General features: G+C 40.5%; 2 protein-coding genes across 2 annotated transcripts; both read left to right on the forward strand.

Moving 5' to 3' along the window:
- Positions 1 to 19: 19 nt before the first annotated feature.
- On the forward strand, positions 20 to 6540 carry tmc4 (transmembrane channel-like 4; the record flags this gene model as incomplete). The annotated part of the gene is made up of 16 exons (XM_084557855.1): positions 20 to 50; positions 149 to 392; positions 1196 to 1344; positions 1432 to 1581; positions 2168 to 2268; positions 2765 to 2913; positions 3029 to 3176; positions 3779 to 3937; positions 4015 to 4172; positions 4460 to 4583; positions 5101 to 5198; positions 5323 to 5506; positions 5600 to 5730; positions 5878 to 6033; positions 6156 to 6234; positions 6313 to 6540. The coding sequence occupies 16 exons, from the start codon at positions 20 to 22 to the stop codon at positions 6397 to 6399; spliced, it is 2148 nt and encodes a 715-aa protein (XP_084413981.1). The 3' UTR covers positions 6400 to 6540.
- A 180-nt stretch (positions 6541 to 6720) lies between these two features.
- leng1 (leukocyte receptor cluster (LRC) member 1) lies at positions 6721 to 11145 on the forward strand. Its single transcript, XM_084557165.1, has 4 exons — positions 6721 to 7263; positions 9035 to 9223; positions 10093 to 10382; positions 10532 to 11145. Exons 1-4 carry the CDS (start codon positions 7132 to 7134, stop codon positions 10749 to 10751), a joined length of 831 nt encoding a protein of 276 aa, XP_084413291.1. The 5' UTR covers positions 6721 to 7131; the 3' UTR covers positions 10752 to 11145.
- The last annotated feature ends 6416 nt before the right edge of the window (positions 11146 to 17561 follow it).

The following is a 17561-nucleotide window of genomic DNA, read 5'->3' on the forward strand; positions in this document are numbered from 1 at the left end:
GTTGAATTGCGTTTGAGAAATGGCAGGCAAACTACAAAGACAATGGTCAAGTAAGTTTTTATTTATACATTTTGTCCCTACTGATTGCTTTTAACACCTTTATTTTGAACACTGACATTATCTGAAAATGACGATACTGCTGATGGAGTCTTTTTTCATGTCACGTCTTTCACTGTTTTTCTGTCGTTGAATCCACCACCCACAGGGACTAGTTACTTTAGTGAGCAACAGTCACTCAGGTTACGACGGCTTTCATCTCAAGCGTCCAATCAGAACTACCCTCAGTTCAACTGGAACCCTAGTCCTCCGGAGGACAATGAAGAGAGCGACAGTGGGACATCCCCGGAGCTCAGGAATACTGCTCTGCACATGGCACTGAAACGGGCTGTCTGGTATGACACACACATACTATCTGCTATCTAGGTAGTAGATAGACCTCAGCTCAGATCACAAGATGGAGACATGGTTCAGTATGTTATTCAGAGATCAAAACTCTTCTCATGTTGGTCAGTTAATAATATCATTAAAGTCTATTTTCTAATAATCTCCACTGAAAGCAAACCCACATTTCGTTGTCCACTATTGTTAGATTGCATGCTAATGTATGTTCAGCTGACCTGCTTGGCATGCATTAAATGTTTATTTTTTTTAAGCTATATTACCACTTAACTGGAACTCGCTGAAAGTGGGCCGAACATACGCAATACACACACTCACTGACAACCACACTTATATCCTTCCACATCCTTTGCACACACTATGCTGGTGATCAGTCATACGTTTACAATCACCCTAACTCATACTCTGTTAGTCTGCTTATTAGTCGGCGCAGCTCTCTGTTGTTGTTGTGTCGTGTCTTTTTATAACTCCTGAATGTTTTGTACCGTCTGTATTGTATTGTTTGTCTTTGCACTGTCTCTCGTGTGTGCACTGTTGACACAGTTTGTCTACGCTGTCTGCATCGTTTGCACTGTTTGTCCTGTTTGCACTGTTTTGTATTGTCTGCATAAGCTTGCATGTGCACACTTTATGCTCAGTCCCTTGTATTGTACTTGATTATTAAGTATATAGTTGTTTTTGAAATGTCTTGGAAATTATGAGGGAATTATAGACTTTAAGTGATGAAATTAAGTGGTATGTATAAAACTATTTCAACCCCAGAGTTACTAAAGTAATAATAAAATGTCCATTACAGGCAGGTGAAGCAAATGAAGGTGCCTGTGGTTTCCAGAGGGGACTCCTGGAAATGGAGGAAGACCAAATTTCTACGTTTTCTCCGAAACGCACAAGATGAAGCTGCTCACTTTTTGACACCGTGGTCCAGGACCATACAGAAGATTGGAGGTTAGTTATCAAACATGTGTCTTTCAAGGAAGACTGTGCAGAATAATTGGCATTTTGAACTAAACTGCTTTCTCTTCCCCCCTACAGGGAACTTTGGAGGTGGCGTCCAGTCTTACTTCCTGTTCCTGAGATTCCTGGTGGTTCTCAATTTTGTGTCTTTCTTACTGATTGCTGGATTTGTCCTGATCCCCAGCATTATCTTCAGATCTGTGGAGCCCAGCAACAACAACGTAACAGGTTTGTTAGCTTGCAGCGTTTCATTTTGCTTCAACTCGAGGGCAACTCATGGCAGCGGTATGACATGCTCTCCTCGTTTACAATACTTATTTCTAATAAAAAAAACACAAAAAAAACAGGAAGCCCTCTCATAGTTTGATGCAGCAGGCAACAGCTCTGACATAGAGGCTGGGGCGTTCGAGGGAGTAATGTTGGGGCAGCGTTACCAGTCGTGGTATTTCCCTCAGAAACTGAAGGAAAAAAATAACTCATCTGTGAATGAGCTAAATATGTTCTCCCAAAAAATATTTAATTAAGAATGTAAGACTCATTTATATCAGATACAGAAAAATTTTAAACCCTAAAGTAGTTTTAATAAGATGATTTATCACTTTTTCCAACTGTACAAGGAAATTTGCCTAATCTAGATGACTGTGTAGGGATTAATACTTTGCAATCATGTAACCCACAGGCCTAGATTTAGTCTCCACTGTATCTCTCTTTATCTCTCTGTTAACTTTCATTTGTTGAAATGAAAGGCGGCAGAATGACCTTTATGTTCAGACCTATAGCAATATTATATGTGTTCACATTATTATGTGTTCAGAGATCCTGCCTACAGATCCACCGATGTGCATGAATTATGACCCTAATCCTCAAGGCCTGGTGGTGTTCTATAATTACTTCCTCGACTTACTTTCGGGAACGGTGAGACTTGCACAACATACACCCGTGTATGAACAGTCCTTTTTATTCCTAATGTTGGCTCATTATGCTTGTTTTACAGCTCACATAAAAAGAAAAGCACAGGCGTTACTAATGATATTAAGGCTCTTCTTGTCAGTCATATAAGTGTAATAGGAAGATAGTACACAGAATACAACACAACCCTGAAACTGAAGCAGCTAAATGGGATTGAGCCTTGATTCATTTTATGATTTACACCCGTGTTTGTCTTCTACATCGGGTCCAAATGTGTGGCTGTTTACATTTGTATTATGAAGTGACGCCTACAGTTATGGAAGATGAGTATCTTAGCTGATCTGATTTAGAACGTGAAAGCAACTTGCAAAAATCTCCATAGATCCTTAATTGTAGGTGCTACAATTCTGCAGCAGCATGTGCTCAGCCGATTAATGTTAACCACATTTTATGTACATTTAAGTATATCTGTCATGCCCAGTGACCTCTCCTCTATATTCAGGGCTTCATGGAGTATTCCTGGCTGTTTTATGGCTACTACTACAGCAACTCCGTGGTGGAGGACTCAAACTTCTCCTACAACATTCCCCTTGCCTACCTCCTCACTGCTGCCTTCTACTTTGTGTTTTGCCTCATTTGCATCATAGCACGGTCAGTCTGTGGCTCAGATCAATTATTTCAAGAGGCAGAATGACATTTTAAAAAAGCCCCTGTTCAGTCAACTTGACTCACATCTGTATTGTTTTCTCTGACTGGCTGCACACAGCATGGGGAGTGCAGTTCGAGTTGTTGTGGCAACGGGAGGCAGCACTGTCGGCAACTACAGCAGGATCGTGTTCACCGGATGGGACTACGGTTCCCTGGGAGACCGAGCTACCATACTGAAGCAGAAAAACATCCGCTACCAGCTACAGGTCAGCAGGGATCTATCCTACTTAACTGGATGAAGGGAAAGAAAAAAAGAGTACGCTGTTTTATATGATCATTCCTTTTAATGCAATTAGCTGGCCCTTTCAAGATTCAAGATTCAAGATTTTTATTGTCATTGTATTTCTACAACGAAATTTTGGTGGCACTTAAAAAACAGAAGACAAAACAAAACAAAACGAGACGAAACAGCTTGGAAACAGTATAATACAGTATAATATGAGGTAATTAAGTAAGTTAAACTAAGTTAAAATAAAGTATGAGTATAAAATAGAATATAAAATATAATTAAAAGTGTTGTAGAAATGTAAAAAGTGTCACAGTGGAAGGAGCATAGGTAGTAATTAAATAGTAACCAGAATTAAATAATGAAATAATGGAGGTAGCAGTTGTATCCAGTGTGTAAACAGTGTTATTGCACATTTGCACATTTTGGGGGTGGGGGGTTGATGAAGGCTACAGCTCTGGGAAAAAAGCTGTTTCTCAGCCTATTTGTCCTTGCTTTAATAATCCTGTACCTCTTCCCCGATGGCAGTGGTACAAACAGTGAGTGGCCCTTGACCACATCTCTCTTGTCTCCCTCTGCCAGGTGGATCTGGAGGAGGAGAGGATAAAGAAACAGGCAGCTTCTCTGAACTTGAAGAGAAAAATTGCCTTATACTCCCTCCGTGTTTTAATGTTTTTTTCTGCACTTGGGCTCATTGGAGGAGCCTGCTATGCCATCTTCAAGGCCACCGACTTCAGCCAGGTGAATGGTGTAATAGTAGTGAGAAGATGCAGAAGATGTGACCTTGTTAATGCCTTCGCCTCTCATCTCTCATACAGAAAATGGTCAAGTTCTCAGGAATCCTTGGTTTGTTTATCGAGTATCTACCCTCCATTGTCATCACTGCTGGAAACTCCCTGGTGCCTCTGATGTGTGACCAGATCGCCTTAGTTGAGAAATATTCCCCCAGCACTACTATCATAGTGGCGCTATTAAGGTGTGCACAGGTTTCTATAAGAGCATTTCATTTATTCACCTTTGTAAAAGCTGGAAAAGACTGAGAAAACACAAAATTATAAGGTAAGATCTGACGGTGACATCTGATTTTCCTTGAGACTGTGTTAACCTGCCTGTAAGTGTACCCTGTAATGTGTGACTGCATTGGGGCACCACTGATCTGACACATCTGATCCCAGATATGTGTTCAGTTATTAACTGAAGATTAGAGATCAAAATCCGGTTTGGATGAACAGTAATTTTTTTAATTTTTTTGTCCACATCCAGGGCAGTGGTCCTGCGTCTGGTAAGTCTAGCCGTTTTCCTCTTCAGTCTGTGGAGCCGGATCACCTGCAATGGAGACGAAAGTGACGACAAGTGTAAAGTGTGCCAGTACAACTACCAATACCCGGTAATTACACCACTTGACTATCTTTGAGCTCATTTTGAACATCATCTTTTGCATCAAACCATAATACGCACACAGGGAGTTCTCTAAATGAGAACCTCTGTTGTTTGTATTAACATTCCCTGCTGTGGCCTTGTGTACATGGCCGACATATTCTGTTATATGTTTGTTTTTGCATCAGTACACAGTAAAATAAGCTGTAAAGTGGGGAAAGTCTTTAGTAGATGACAGCGTTTAAGATGAAAAAATAAATTCTCCAATTTTCAGTCTGTCACTATCTAATATTGAATGCAGTCATAAATAACACAGCATGCTTTATAGTCATTTATGGGAATATTGATATAGGGTCTCACTGTCTAGAGCCATAACAGCCTCTGTGATTACCATATTAGATTATATGTGTTTCTTTGAGTGACATGATTCAACCTTAACCTGATAAAATGAATATCAATTTTGAATATTTTCATCATGTACACATTGTGAGACAGGTCTGCCTGTTGTTGTTTGTCCAATGTTTAAGTGCTGGGAAACCCGCGTGGGACAGGAAATGTACAAACTGACACTGTTTGACCTCATCATAAACATTGCGGTGCTGGTTCTGGCCGAAGTTCCACGCAGGTATAAATCACTGAGTCTATATTAAATAAGATGGACGTTATGCAAACATATTTAAGATAATGGTAAAACAGTCTGACGTGTTTTAAAGTATGATGTTTAACTGTGTGGTGTTTTTGTGTGTCAGGATGGTGGTGGACAATTGGACTAGTAAGCTGTCTCATTGGGTGGGTCGCCAGGAGTTTGTGGTTCCCTCCAATGTGCTCAACCTGGTTTACGGTCAGACTGTGGTCTGGACAGGAGCTCTTTTTTGCCCCCTGCTGCCGATCATCAACGCCGTTAAGTTTATCATCATCTTCTACTGCAAGAAGGTGAAGTCACACTTTTAACATACCCAGCATTTCACACAATACTTGTTAGTTTGGTCCCTAATCCTGTTTTATGCCCCTACTTTCATTTCACAGATCACACTCTTCTATAACTGTCGACCAGCGCTGAAGACGTTTCGTTCTACTTCCTCTACTATTGTTTACCTGTTTGTGCTCCTGTTTGGCTGGGGCTTGGCCACGGTTGTCCTGGTTTACAGTGTCGCTCAGTGAGTGCTGATTGCTTCATTCTTCTTTTTAACAGTCAAAACAAAAGTGGCTGGTCAAAATGTCCATCATAAGACAACTGACAGGATTATGTTTAATATAATATCTTTGCATAAAAACATTCTCCATGGTTCACTCTTTCCAAACAGGATCCATCCTTCTAGGGTTTGTGGGCCTTTCCGTTCCTCATCCAGCATGTGGACGGTTATTCCAAACTCTTTCTCCAGCCTTTCTGAAGTTACACAAGAGTTTCTGTTCTTCATTGGCTCTCATGCATTCTCCATCCCTCTTTTTGCATTATCATGGTGAGACCGTTACCCAAGCATTATGTACCGTACAGCTCTATAAACTAAGCCATAAAATGCAACCATGCATATTTAATGGCTCTTCACTGTCCATTAAGAAGTGTCTCTTTTCTCCCTGACAGTGTGGTGATGTTCTACTTCATAGCTTTAGCCTCGGTCTACGGGAAAAGTGTTGCACTGCTGAAAAATCAGCTTAAACTGGTAAGCTGTTGGAATTTAACATTACAATCTACATTTTGAACATATGTACGGCTTCTTAATACTCTCTGTGGTTTTCAGGAGGGACGAGACAAGCAGTTCTTGGTCAGGCAGATTCAGGAGCTGAGTCGTCGACTGCCACAAGAAAATGCAGGAGTGCAAGACTGAACAGAGTGACCATGTTTGGCTTCTGTAAACCTCCTTATTGTCTAAAGCATGAAAAAATGTGAACAATGTATAAAAATAGGTGTAAAGCATGAAAATAGTGAACAATGTATAAAAATCGGTTTAAATGATTTAATGTTTAAGCCACATAAATGCCTTTTCTATAGTTGCAAAGTTGTACTAATTTTGTTTGTCCAAGACAATCAGTTTGTATGTCTTCTTTCATTTGCATAATAAAATGAGAAGAATTAAAGCGCCATCTAGTGTCACAACTGCATTCCTGCTTCAAAGCGCAGCTTATGTTTACTTCCTGTTTGGGTCAACTTGTTCCTGTGTGTGCTACTGCTGCAGCCTCCTGCAAGACAGCAAGTTTTCATCGACTTTTTTAACCTTATAATCATGAAAATATGAGTTTGCTGTGTGAGTGTAAGTTAAATGTGTCTGTTCGCGGCTTGGTTAAAGTAAACGTTGGGAAGAAGTAGTTAAAAAGTAACCTCGGCTAACGTTAGCTTAAAGGGAAGCCGACTTATTGTGAATACGTTGGCTATTCTGGCATTTCTGCCTTTATATTTAGCCATTTCACCGCTTCACTCAATCACCCACTTCCTCTTCACTTCACACGGTTCAGGTTTTGTGAACAAATTTTACTACTTTCTTCTGCTATAGTCGGAGCTAGCCCCCCCAGCTAATTGGGTGCTAACGTACTGTAGGTTAGCAACAGTCGCCAAGGCAACAATGAACATCCTTCCGAAGAAGAGCTGGCATGTTCGCAATAAAGACAACGTCGCGCGCGTGCGGAAGGACGAAGCCCAGGCAGCAGAAGAGGAGCGCGAGGCCAAGCGTCGCGTGGAGCGAGCAGAGCAAGAGGTGTTGTCACGTTATTTCAAGGGTGAAATGATGCTGATAAAACAGTGATGAGTAGAAGTTATTTTCAACATTAGTACGTACATTTAGGTAAATATAACCCAATTTAATGCCACAGGTGTGCAATAAATGCTCCCTTCAGATAATCTTTTGTTAAAATTAGTTTTTAAGATATGTTGGTTCAGTCTGTGGTTGTTTTTAAGATGTCTGTGTAGATTGTCAGTCAGCCAAATTATAGTGTATCTAAAAACAGAGTTAAACCTGAGGTAACTGGACTTCAGATGAAGTTGTTTTGTTTGCCAGCAAGTCCACCAACACACTCGAGGCATGAATGTGTTCACCCTAAAAGACAAAACCCCCAGGTAAAAGCAGAGCAGTGTGGTTTATGCAGTTCAGTGCAGTGAGAAGTTCACAGATCTTTCCATTGGATCAAAACAATCCCTCCACAAACCCATGCCTCCACACAGGAAAGCCAGCTCTTTGGGTCTGCAGTCTGTCTACACTGAATGACAGGGGACACTCTATGAGGACAGCAATGTTTGCATTTTAGCAAGAGAGCACAAATGATGGTTTGAAACAGGAGTAAAGAAAGCCTTCTATGTAAAATATCCAGTCCTGAATGTGGCAGGTGGACTGAGGCACTACTAAGTCACAACGGAGTCTTCACCTTTGTCCCCAAAAGGTTTCATCCCTGTTTACACCTTGAGTCTGGAGTTTCTGGCCATTAATGGGTCGTATGAGAACCACTAAGTGAAAGAAAAACACAGAACAGCCCAGGTCAATCTGAACAACTTCCTCTAATTGCAGTTAATATCTGCTTGTAACCAGATCACGTGAGTGTCAGGTGTTCACCAACCATAGATGTTAGTAATTTAAAACCGAAGAAGCCACATTAATGAGCACGGAAACATGTTCAAGAACACTTGACATGTGTTGTAGGTGCTTTAAATTTTATCTGCTATGTTGATGTTGGTGACATAAACACTTCAAGGCTACAGCCTCTAAATCTGACCACGGTGTTGAATGAACACCTCTTTAAAACCCCCATTAAGGCATTATTAATTGCTGTATTACAAATGGGTAGATTTGGCTGGATGTACCCAACAATATGGTGTATTTTGTGAGATAGCAATGTTTTTGGAAGACAGTGATATTTGATCGTGGTAATCAAGCGATAGTTTGACATGTGTTAGACAGCACAGCATTAACCTTAACATAAATGTATAAAGCCCCTTTTCATATTCTAAACTAAATAGAACACATCTTAAATGGAGCTCCATTATGAAAACAAGGGTGGTAATATAAATGGGTTTAGCAATCATGTGTTTATGTTCTATGTGACTGAAACATAGTGTCGTCGACACATTAAACTGTATCATGGCAAAACATTTAGTTAGACAGGTTGTGTTCTAATATTTTATCTTAAAATGTGTTTTAAAAAGTATAAATAATTTCAGATTTTATTTTTAGAGCTTGTGTTTGCAATCATACGCTACAAATACCTGTTTACTGCTTCACTGTTTCTGGTAATACTTACGAAAATAATCCTCCAAGGACTTGGAATTTAATACTAAGGATATTTTATGTCTACTATTGCTGTGTTATTTGTAAAGATTCTGTCTAAAATGTTGCAAATAGAACTTATTCATTTCTTCATGGTTGAAGCCTAATAACAAAACATTAAAAAATAAAGTTAGCCCTTGCCTGGTAAATGTCTGTGATAGAAATCTTTCATTCTTGTTTATATATTTACTTTATGATATTGTCTCCGCAGGCACGTACAGAGTATCTGAGGAGGAAATCTCGAGCTGCTCTCAATGCGGCAGGAGGAGGGAAAGATGATGATGATGATGAACAGAGTGGAGGAAGTAAAGCTCTGGAGCATCTCAATCTGTTTCCTCTGGAGGAGTCCTCAGAGAAGAAAGGGAATGAAGAGTATCTCAAAGAAAAAAAAGATGAAAAGGTGACAATGCTGATGCTTCTCTCACTCTGTGATGTTCCTTCACATGAAATGTTCATGTGCACGTCTATCTTCAATAATCACCAGAAACAAATGATACGTTCCCAGTGAAATGAAGACTGTTTAACTATTTCCCATGTTTATTATTTTGAAAATGTTTCTTGTTAGTTGATCCAAAGCTTTTTAATTTTAAAATACACTCACTTGCCAGTTCATTAAGTACACTAGTGAAAATGAATCCATTCTAATGTGGTCCTGTCCAAAATCTTAGCTTCATAGAGGTTATGGTATTCAGCATCTGTTTAAAATCACTGAGAGAGCTGTTGATTCAACTGTGTTTTGTTTTGGAGGCTATGATTTGTAGTGCGGTTATGATGTATTTATGTTGTACCAACAAATTATTTTGACATCCCCATTTTAGTCAGTGCGCATAGATGTCAGAAACACTTTGGTGTTTCATAAAATACATTTTAACATAACCACAATCCACATCCTCCAAACCTCACTAAGCTTAATTGCCACCTTTCTGAGGCTGTTTCAACATAAATTGAACATTATAACAGTCATGAATGGGGATTTAGTGCAGTACAATTATGTTAGAATGTATTTGTTATTATTGTAGCTAATATTTTGGAATATATTATATATATTCTGCAACCCAGCACCAACATCCATACAACAATTCAGACAGGCAAATAAATATGAGGTTTTTAAGTCACATCTTAGAAAATGTCAAAATGTTGCTCATAACCAAGAGAAATGAAAAAGATTGTATATTAAGGTTTTCTTTACTACCTTTTCTGAATGAACTCAGTTCAAATTAATGACACCACAAATTACGTTTTCCGTTGTTTTCCTTTTTTTCTTTCTAGGAGAAGCAGGAGCGAGCCATTGGGTTACTGGTGTCTTTAGGACCTCAGCCAGGGACTGAGGTGACTCCATGGTACCTGAAAACTGGCACAGAAAAAGAAGAGAGCAAAGACAAAGAAAAGAGGAAGGGAATTAGTGAAGAGGAGAGAGAAAAGAAAGATCGTAGACTGAAGGACAGTTTGGATCCTTTGAAAGATATGAAGAAAGCTATGGGTTTGAAAGACAGAAAAGAGCACAAGAGCAAGAAAAAGGAAAAGAGAGACAAAGGGGAGAAGAGGAGCAGTGGAGAGAGGTAAGAAAGCCAATATGGGCTATGTGGGTATTCATTGGGTGTTCTTATTCTCTCTGTGTCAAACTTGTTAGTCATGTCTAACGTGCTGTACTGATTCATGATGTGCTGAGTATCATCAGTAACAAAATGTCTACTCATGTCTTGTCCAGCTCCATAGAAAGGTTACGTGCTGAGCGGTTACAGAGGGAGGCTGAAGAAAGGAGGAGAGCTCAGGCCCTTCTCGACCAGAAGAATAGCAAAGGGAAGGAGCCTGGGAGAGAAATAAACGAGAGGGAGAGGCCTTACAACAGTGCCTACTTCCCAGAACTTGCCAGAAAACGACAAAGACGGGATCAGGATAGCTGGAGAGAGGAGATTTTGAAATCTTGAGTTGTCCTTGTTATTTGAAGACTGCTGGGTGTCACTTCATCAAGAACATTGTGTTATTTTCTGAAAGTTGATGAGATTTAAGGACCCTGATGATCCATTTTTATTTAAATTATTTCCCGCCAAAAAATCTTGCATGGAGGTTAGGGGTCATGTTCAGCTGCAGCTTCCTATGCCCCTCCAGCGTTTCGCTCTTGAACGCATCAGCAGGGCAGATGGTTGCCGTCACAGGGGGCTTGAGGCTCAGGCTGTCAACACAGACAACACTCTGTGAACAACTGTTCTTATATTAATGTAAAAATCTGGATGCATGAAGAAGATTGTGACTGTGCTGAACCTTTAAATCCATTATACGATTATTTGATTGCTATCTAATACAGATTACTGATTAACTGTTTGTCATGTGAAATCTATGAGCTTTGGTGCTTTTCCTTTTCTGAATGAATATCTTTTGGTTTTAGTGGTAACATGAAAAGAAACTAGTTGAAGGCGTCACCTTGGGCTTCAGGAAATGTATATTGACTTGCCAGTTCATTAGGTACACTAGTGAAAACCAATGCCTTCTAATTTACCGGTCCGACACTAAATTAGGTTCATGAAGGAATTATTTTGACAACACCCTTTCAGTTGGTGGGCAATTTTAAACAACAGAAACACTTCTGTGTTTAATTCAATGCAGTTCAACAGGACCACAAACTACATCCCTCATAATTATCATACAGTTGAATTGATTGAGAACATGAAGTGGTTTTAGTGCAGGACTGTTATATTAGAACGCTTTTGTTTTCACTAGTGCACCTAATGAACTGGCAAGTACAGACAAAAATCTGTAAAGTTTGATCATTAGAAAGAAAATACATTGTTTACGGTTCATTTTTAAAATAATTTTCAGAAGTAAAAATTCTGTTATGTGGCGACACTCAAAGTAAGTGTACATTTGTTCATTTTGTTTGTGGTATGGGTCTTTTCAGTGAAGACATTTCAGCAGTAGGACAGCACAGGTATGAATAATAAAACAAGTGTATTCCATTTAACTGCTTTATTGTCCTGGTGCTGTCCATGCTGACCCACCATCACACTGTCACGGCTTACTGGGACGCTTGGACAGATCACAAGTCAGAATGTGAAATAGACCTTTTGCATCATATAGAGATATGATGTAGCGTAGTAACCAACACAAAAGACTGACGTTTGTGGTTTATTTTACAAGTGTATAATGTGTAAACACACCCACCCTGAAATAACTACTACTTTTATGAGTAATGTTGGGTTATTTGACAATTTGTCCACCTCATTTATATCTTCGAGACAATAATTATTTTATTAAGAAATCCTCAAAATCTTTTTAACACAGTGAACATACATGATTTATATAAAAAAAATTCCTTAATCAAATCATATATAACCCAATGGTCCTGCTATGAATACTGAGGTGATTTTGTCAGGATTTAAAAATCCAATTTGAGATCAATATAAACCCGTGATATACACACCATTATTTCCCACTGGGGATATTATCACAGGTCTTTTTTTTTTTTTTTAATACCATTATGATGATCAAGCTGGACCATGACAATGCGCGCCCCGTGTGTCTGACGTAGGCTGGCGGAGGAGAAAAACACAGACAACCTCCAACACCGTGAGACGGGGAGGAAGAAAATACACTAATATAACTGGGGGGAAACAGCGGCTGGTTGTTTTCAGCAGACGGAGGCAGAGCAGCGGAAGATGTGCAGCGAGCGGCGGCCTGAGGATGCACAATAGAGCATCTCACACACCGTGTTTAATTGCGGATTAGAGCAAAGGGGGGGTGGAGGTGGTGGTGGAGGAGGAGGAGGAGGAGGAGGAGGGGGAGAGAGCACAACAAGGAAGGCAAGGAGACGCTCTTTCTTATTAGGAGAAAAAAAAAAGGGGGGAGAGACGGAGACCGACGCGAGCCCGGAGACGGCACAGACCGTGGCGGGGTTGACGGGAGAGAGGAGGACACCGACAGCTCGGATGGTGTTGTTGCTCCGGACGCGGCGACGATGCGGCCACACTGCTGGGTGATGGTAGCCGTGGCGGGGATCATGTCGTACTTCAGCCCGGAGAGAGCCCTCGGAGCTCCGCAGAGGGAAGGTGAGAGGAGTCGGAGGAGAAGGAGGAGGAGGAGGAGGAGGAGGAGGAGGGGGGTTTAAAAACCTGTCAGTGATGCTGGAGAAAGGAGGAGAGAAAGGGGGATGTTATAGTCAGTTATGAAAAGGCCTCTCCACGTTCATACTGTGTTATCAGTTTGAGACATAATGCGAAGTGTTATTGCAGTACGTGGCGGATTTAATCATAGCAGGAGCGAGGCTGATTGGGTGATGGGTAGGGGAACATATTTGCATGCGGTGATGAAAATATTGGGGGTGCTGGTGGAGGGGGGGGGTCGGTCTCGGGCCTCACATCGATGCCTTTTCAAAACAACATGCATGAATAGCAGGGTAAAATCGTCGGTCGGTGCGAGATATTTCGTCTATAAATAGCCTCCGCTTGGCACTAGAGATTATTTAGCCTATTAACCACTGCTGGCATCTTTATTTTTCTCCAACCTGAATATGCCTTCTCCTCCACCCCCCACACCAAGAGCTGGCAGAGTGTTGTGTTTGTGTAATGTGTGCAGTCATTGTATTGTGGTGTATTGTTTTGATAAGAGCTGTTGGCACAGAGGCTGGTGGAAAAGGCCCTGTGTTAGGTTCCTATTTATATGCAGTGTCTGTCTGGACATCTGTCTAGGGAAAGATGAAAGAATAGCACTGCTCAGGAATTGTGCGTCAGGATTGGAGCCACCAGTTATGTTGGTGGTGCATGTTTAGGGGGCTGCACAGCCAGCGAGGGGCCGTTTATGCTTTACATTTGCACCTGTTTTGTTGGTGCAATGATCCACGTTTATATGATCACCAGTTACATCTATCTCGCATTCACGTGCTCAATCTCATTCGGATAATTCATCTAGCGGAATCTGGTGTGGCATTTTTCTTTTATTAGGAACAGACCGGGCCTTTCACCAGCCTACAGTTTAATACAAAGGTGGTTTTATATTCTGAGCACACCTCCAGGTACCTTTTCTCTGTGGCTGCCTGTTTGCATCCTGCTCTCTTTATGCCGAAACTTTTTGTGAGCGCAACAAAAATAAATAGAGAATGATGTGCAAGACACTGCAAGATTTATCCTTCCGACAAAAAATCTGACATCATTTAACATATTTTGATCCAGTTTTTACAGCATTTAAACTGCTGAATTATTAAATGTACTTTACAATTTATGAATGCAGTGTTTACAATATCACAACCTTGTGAAGGAATGTGTTTTGGGATTTTTATAAGGGGGACAGAGAAGGAAACTGGGATCATTTGAGACAGCACAGACTTAAGAAAAGCATATTGCAGGTATATTTCCCATATAAATTCCCACCTGTTTTTACTCTAGTTTTTTGGGACCGTCTTTAGGGGTAAATTTCCATGAACTAACCTCCTGATGTTTGTCTAAATAGCAGTTTTGTTCACATAGAAGAAAGGCTGGGTCTTTATTTACAGAGGTTTCTTTATAATATTCATGTCATTCAGTATGTGAGTTGGACAGCTTCTGACTATTTCTAGATGTCATTGCATGTATAAAATGTTAGTCATGTGTACGCTTTACATTTTGGCTATAATGAAACCTATAAACACCACCTGAAGGGTATTTAACCTCGCTGCCCTGCCCCTTTTCTTTTCTACAGATGGTTCACTTCTCACAATCGACTACGTTGAGGTACAAATATCAAATGTCCCAATCCCTTCCTCTCTCACCTGAGTAGCAAACCTTCCCAATTTGAGTAATTCTTTTCCAGTTTCCAATCCCTTCCTAATTAGCACTCCTCTTTACCTAAATGATAACTCCAGCCAACCCTCCCCTGCTTCTTAACTGTGTTTCCTGAGTGGAATGCCATTTCTGATATTTCCCTTTTTCCCCATGCTTTGTTCCTTACTGGAATGGTATATTCTCCTGGTTTCAAGCTTTGATTCCAGTCTCTATTTTCTTTTACTGATTCAGACAATGTTTTTCTTCTTGAGCTCAGTTTGTTTTCCTGCTTTTTTCTCCCCAAATCCCTGAAGCAAACTGTCCATTGGGGTTTTTCACTGTGTCCCAACCCTGCCGCTATAAGAAAACGCTCCAATGGTTACCCTCTGAGCAAAACACCTATATAACAAGATTTTACACTTTTCTGATTCAGTGAACTCTCTCTTTTCCTTCTCACTGATTCAAACCTGTCATTGCCCTCCTTGTAGAAGCACAAAAACCCGGAGTTTCTGCATTAAATCTTTCCTCCCTTGTATTTTCTTCCTGTTTTCCGCCCAGTTTCTCAGACCAGGGCCGCGTCCCTCTCTCCTCCGCCCTACGTTGTCATCCTCATCTCTTGCTCGGGGCTCGTCTCGTTCGTTCTGCTGCTCCTCACCTGTCTGTGCTGTAAGAGAGGAGGTGTGGGGTTCAATGTAAGTCTTCAACATGTAAGAGAATTATTCACCTCTCTCTGCCTTTTCAGTTGCTCACACTTTTTGTGCATGTTTGTATGTTTTTTTATATGAACCTGACATGATAAACCCCCAAAAGATTTGGAATATAAATGCAGAAATTCAAGTAGCAATGGTCATCTCTCAGACTGAACTTGAGCCTCCATCTTTAGACCTGACAGTGTTGTGTTTAGCTTCAGATTATAATTTCTTTCTTAATGTCAGCTCTTGAGAGTTACTGCTAAATTCAGGTTTATTGTTGCATGAAAGAATGCATAATCTATATTATATTGACATTTACACCAGTATTTTTAATTTTTTTTGCTATGCTGTTGTGCCACAACTAGGAGTTTGACAATGCAGATGGGGAGGAGTGCTCTGGAGGCTCCAGTCCTATCCAGGAGGACAGCCTGTCGTCATGTCCCTCCCTCCCTGAGGTCTACACCTTGCCAGTCAGAGACCGGCCCAACTGCCCGTCCCTGCAGGATGGAGCAGGTAACAGCCTGAAGCTAATGTCATCCGACTCTCATATAAGCATAGCTTTAAACCCCTTAAAATGAAGATGACGTACTGTCCTGCAATAAACTCCCTTGGGGTCTGTTACCTGAATCACTGATGTGGATACATTAAAGGTCTTAAACTGAGTGCATTGGACTCTACACTGAACCTCAGTGAAGTGGAAACTATTTAATCTGAGAAAATTCTGCATCATGGCTCCAAGAGAGCACGCCAAATTGGCCACAGACAGAGATAGTGCCAGCACAGAGTGGAATGCTTGGATTTTGTCTCTCTTTTTTATGAAAGCCCCCTTCAGCTCAAATAAGAAGTTGATGTATTGTTTCTTCAATTCATATTGAAGACCTCAACCATGCGGATTAATGTATGGGCAGAGTTTTAAATTGTTTAAAATTGTTCCAAAATCTGTTAAAGACAAAATGTTGCCCAATGCTTAGACCTAAATGTATGAACTTGTGCAAGAGTGATGCAGAAACCCTTACTGCAGCAAGGCTGCATCTATGAATGTTTTATCACAACATCAAAAAATGAAAAATGTCTGTCACAGTCTCCTCTAACGCAGCGTGGCTTTATTTTTTTCTTGTCAGGTCCTCATGTCTTAATTTTATTTGATGGACAGTCTCAACCCAAAAAAACATTTATTTTAATATGATACGTCACAAAAATCAAGAGATACTCAGCTTCAACTCAGTTTCAACGATTAATAAGTTATCAGAGTAGTTGAATTTGTCTATTTCACATGATTCGGGGTTCTCAAAACATACCTATTGTGGATCTTGAATGTTTGCAATACATGTGGCTGTTTGTTGCAGCACTCAGTATATACTGCATTTACCTGAGTGTACCAGTTTTCATAGCATACGATGTTAATGTTAAAAGCATCTAATACTGACATCTGTGTGGTCCTCATTTTCTTTAATTTTGTCCTTTTTTCAGACTCTAAATACCAGTGCTTCAAAAGACACACTTTAAACTACCTTCAAGAGATAGGAAATGGCTGGTTTGGAAAGGTAACACAATCCCACCTCATATTCAGCTACCACCTTGTTTTTTTATTAAGATTTACATTCTTACAGCATATTCTTCTCTCATGGATTTAGTTCTGGCTGCCAACCATATCACAAGTCCTAATTCAAAATAGTTGTTTTAGTGCCAGCCTCCTTCTCCTGGGCACCCTTCCACACTATTGTCCATCAATCTCTTCTAGGTTATCCTGGCTGAAGTGCTGTGTGACTGCAGCTCCTCTCAAGCTGTGGTGAAGGAGCTGCGTGTCAGCGCCAGCCCTCTGGAGCAGAGGAAGTTCTTGGCTGAGTGCGAGCCGTACAGGTGGGAGAAACTTCTAAAACTCGAGTAGCCATTTTGAGGCCTTAAAGTGAGACTATGCTGTTTTTGCTGAGCAATAAGCACTGCAAGCACAAGTGGATGTGGATATGGAGTTATGATAGATATAGCATGGCAGTACAAAGGTACTGTAAGCAAACAGAAGAGGGAATAAGCATATTCACAGCAAATTAATTTATTAATATTTATTGAGTCTGCCCACATATAAGAAGTTATATATGTTAACAATATCTATCTATCTATCTATCTATCTATCTATCTATCTATCTATCTTGTCTTATCTCTGGTTTCTGTTTCTTCCTTCAGGAGCCTTAAGCATCCCAATATCCTTCAATGTTTGGGGCAGTGCAGTGAGAGCATCCCCTTCCTCCTGGTTATGGAGTTCTGTCAGCTGGTAAGTACAAACTGTAATCTGGGACAAAGCTAAATTGGAACATAAAGG

This window comes from Chelon labrosus (assembly GCF_963514085.1).
Source record: "Chelon labrosus genome assembly, chromosome: 12".
Classification (NCBI taxonomy): domain Eukaryota; kingdom Metazoa; phylum Chordata; class Actinopteri; order Mugiliformes; family Mugilidae; genus Chelon; species Chelon labrosus.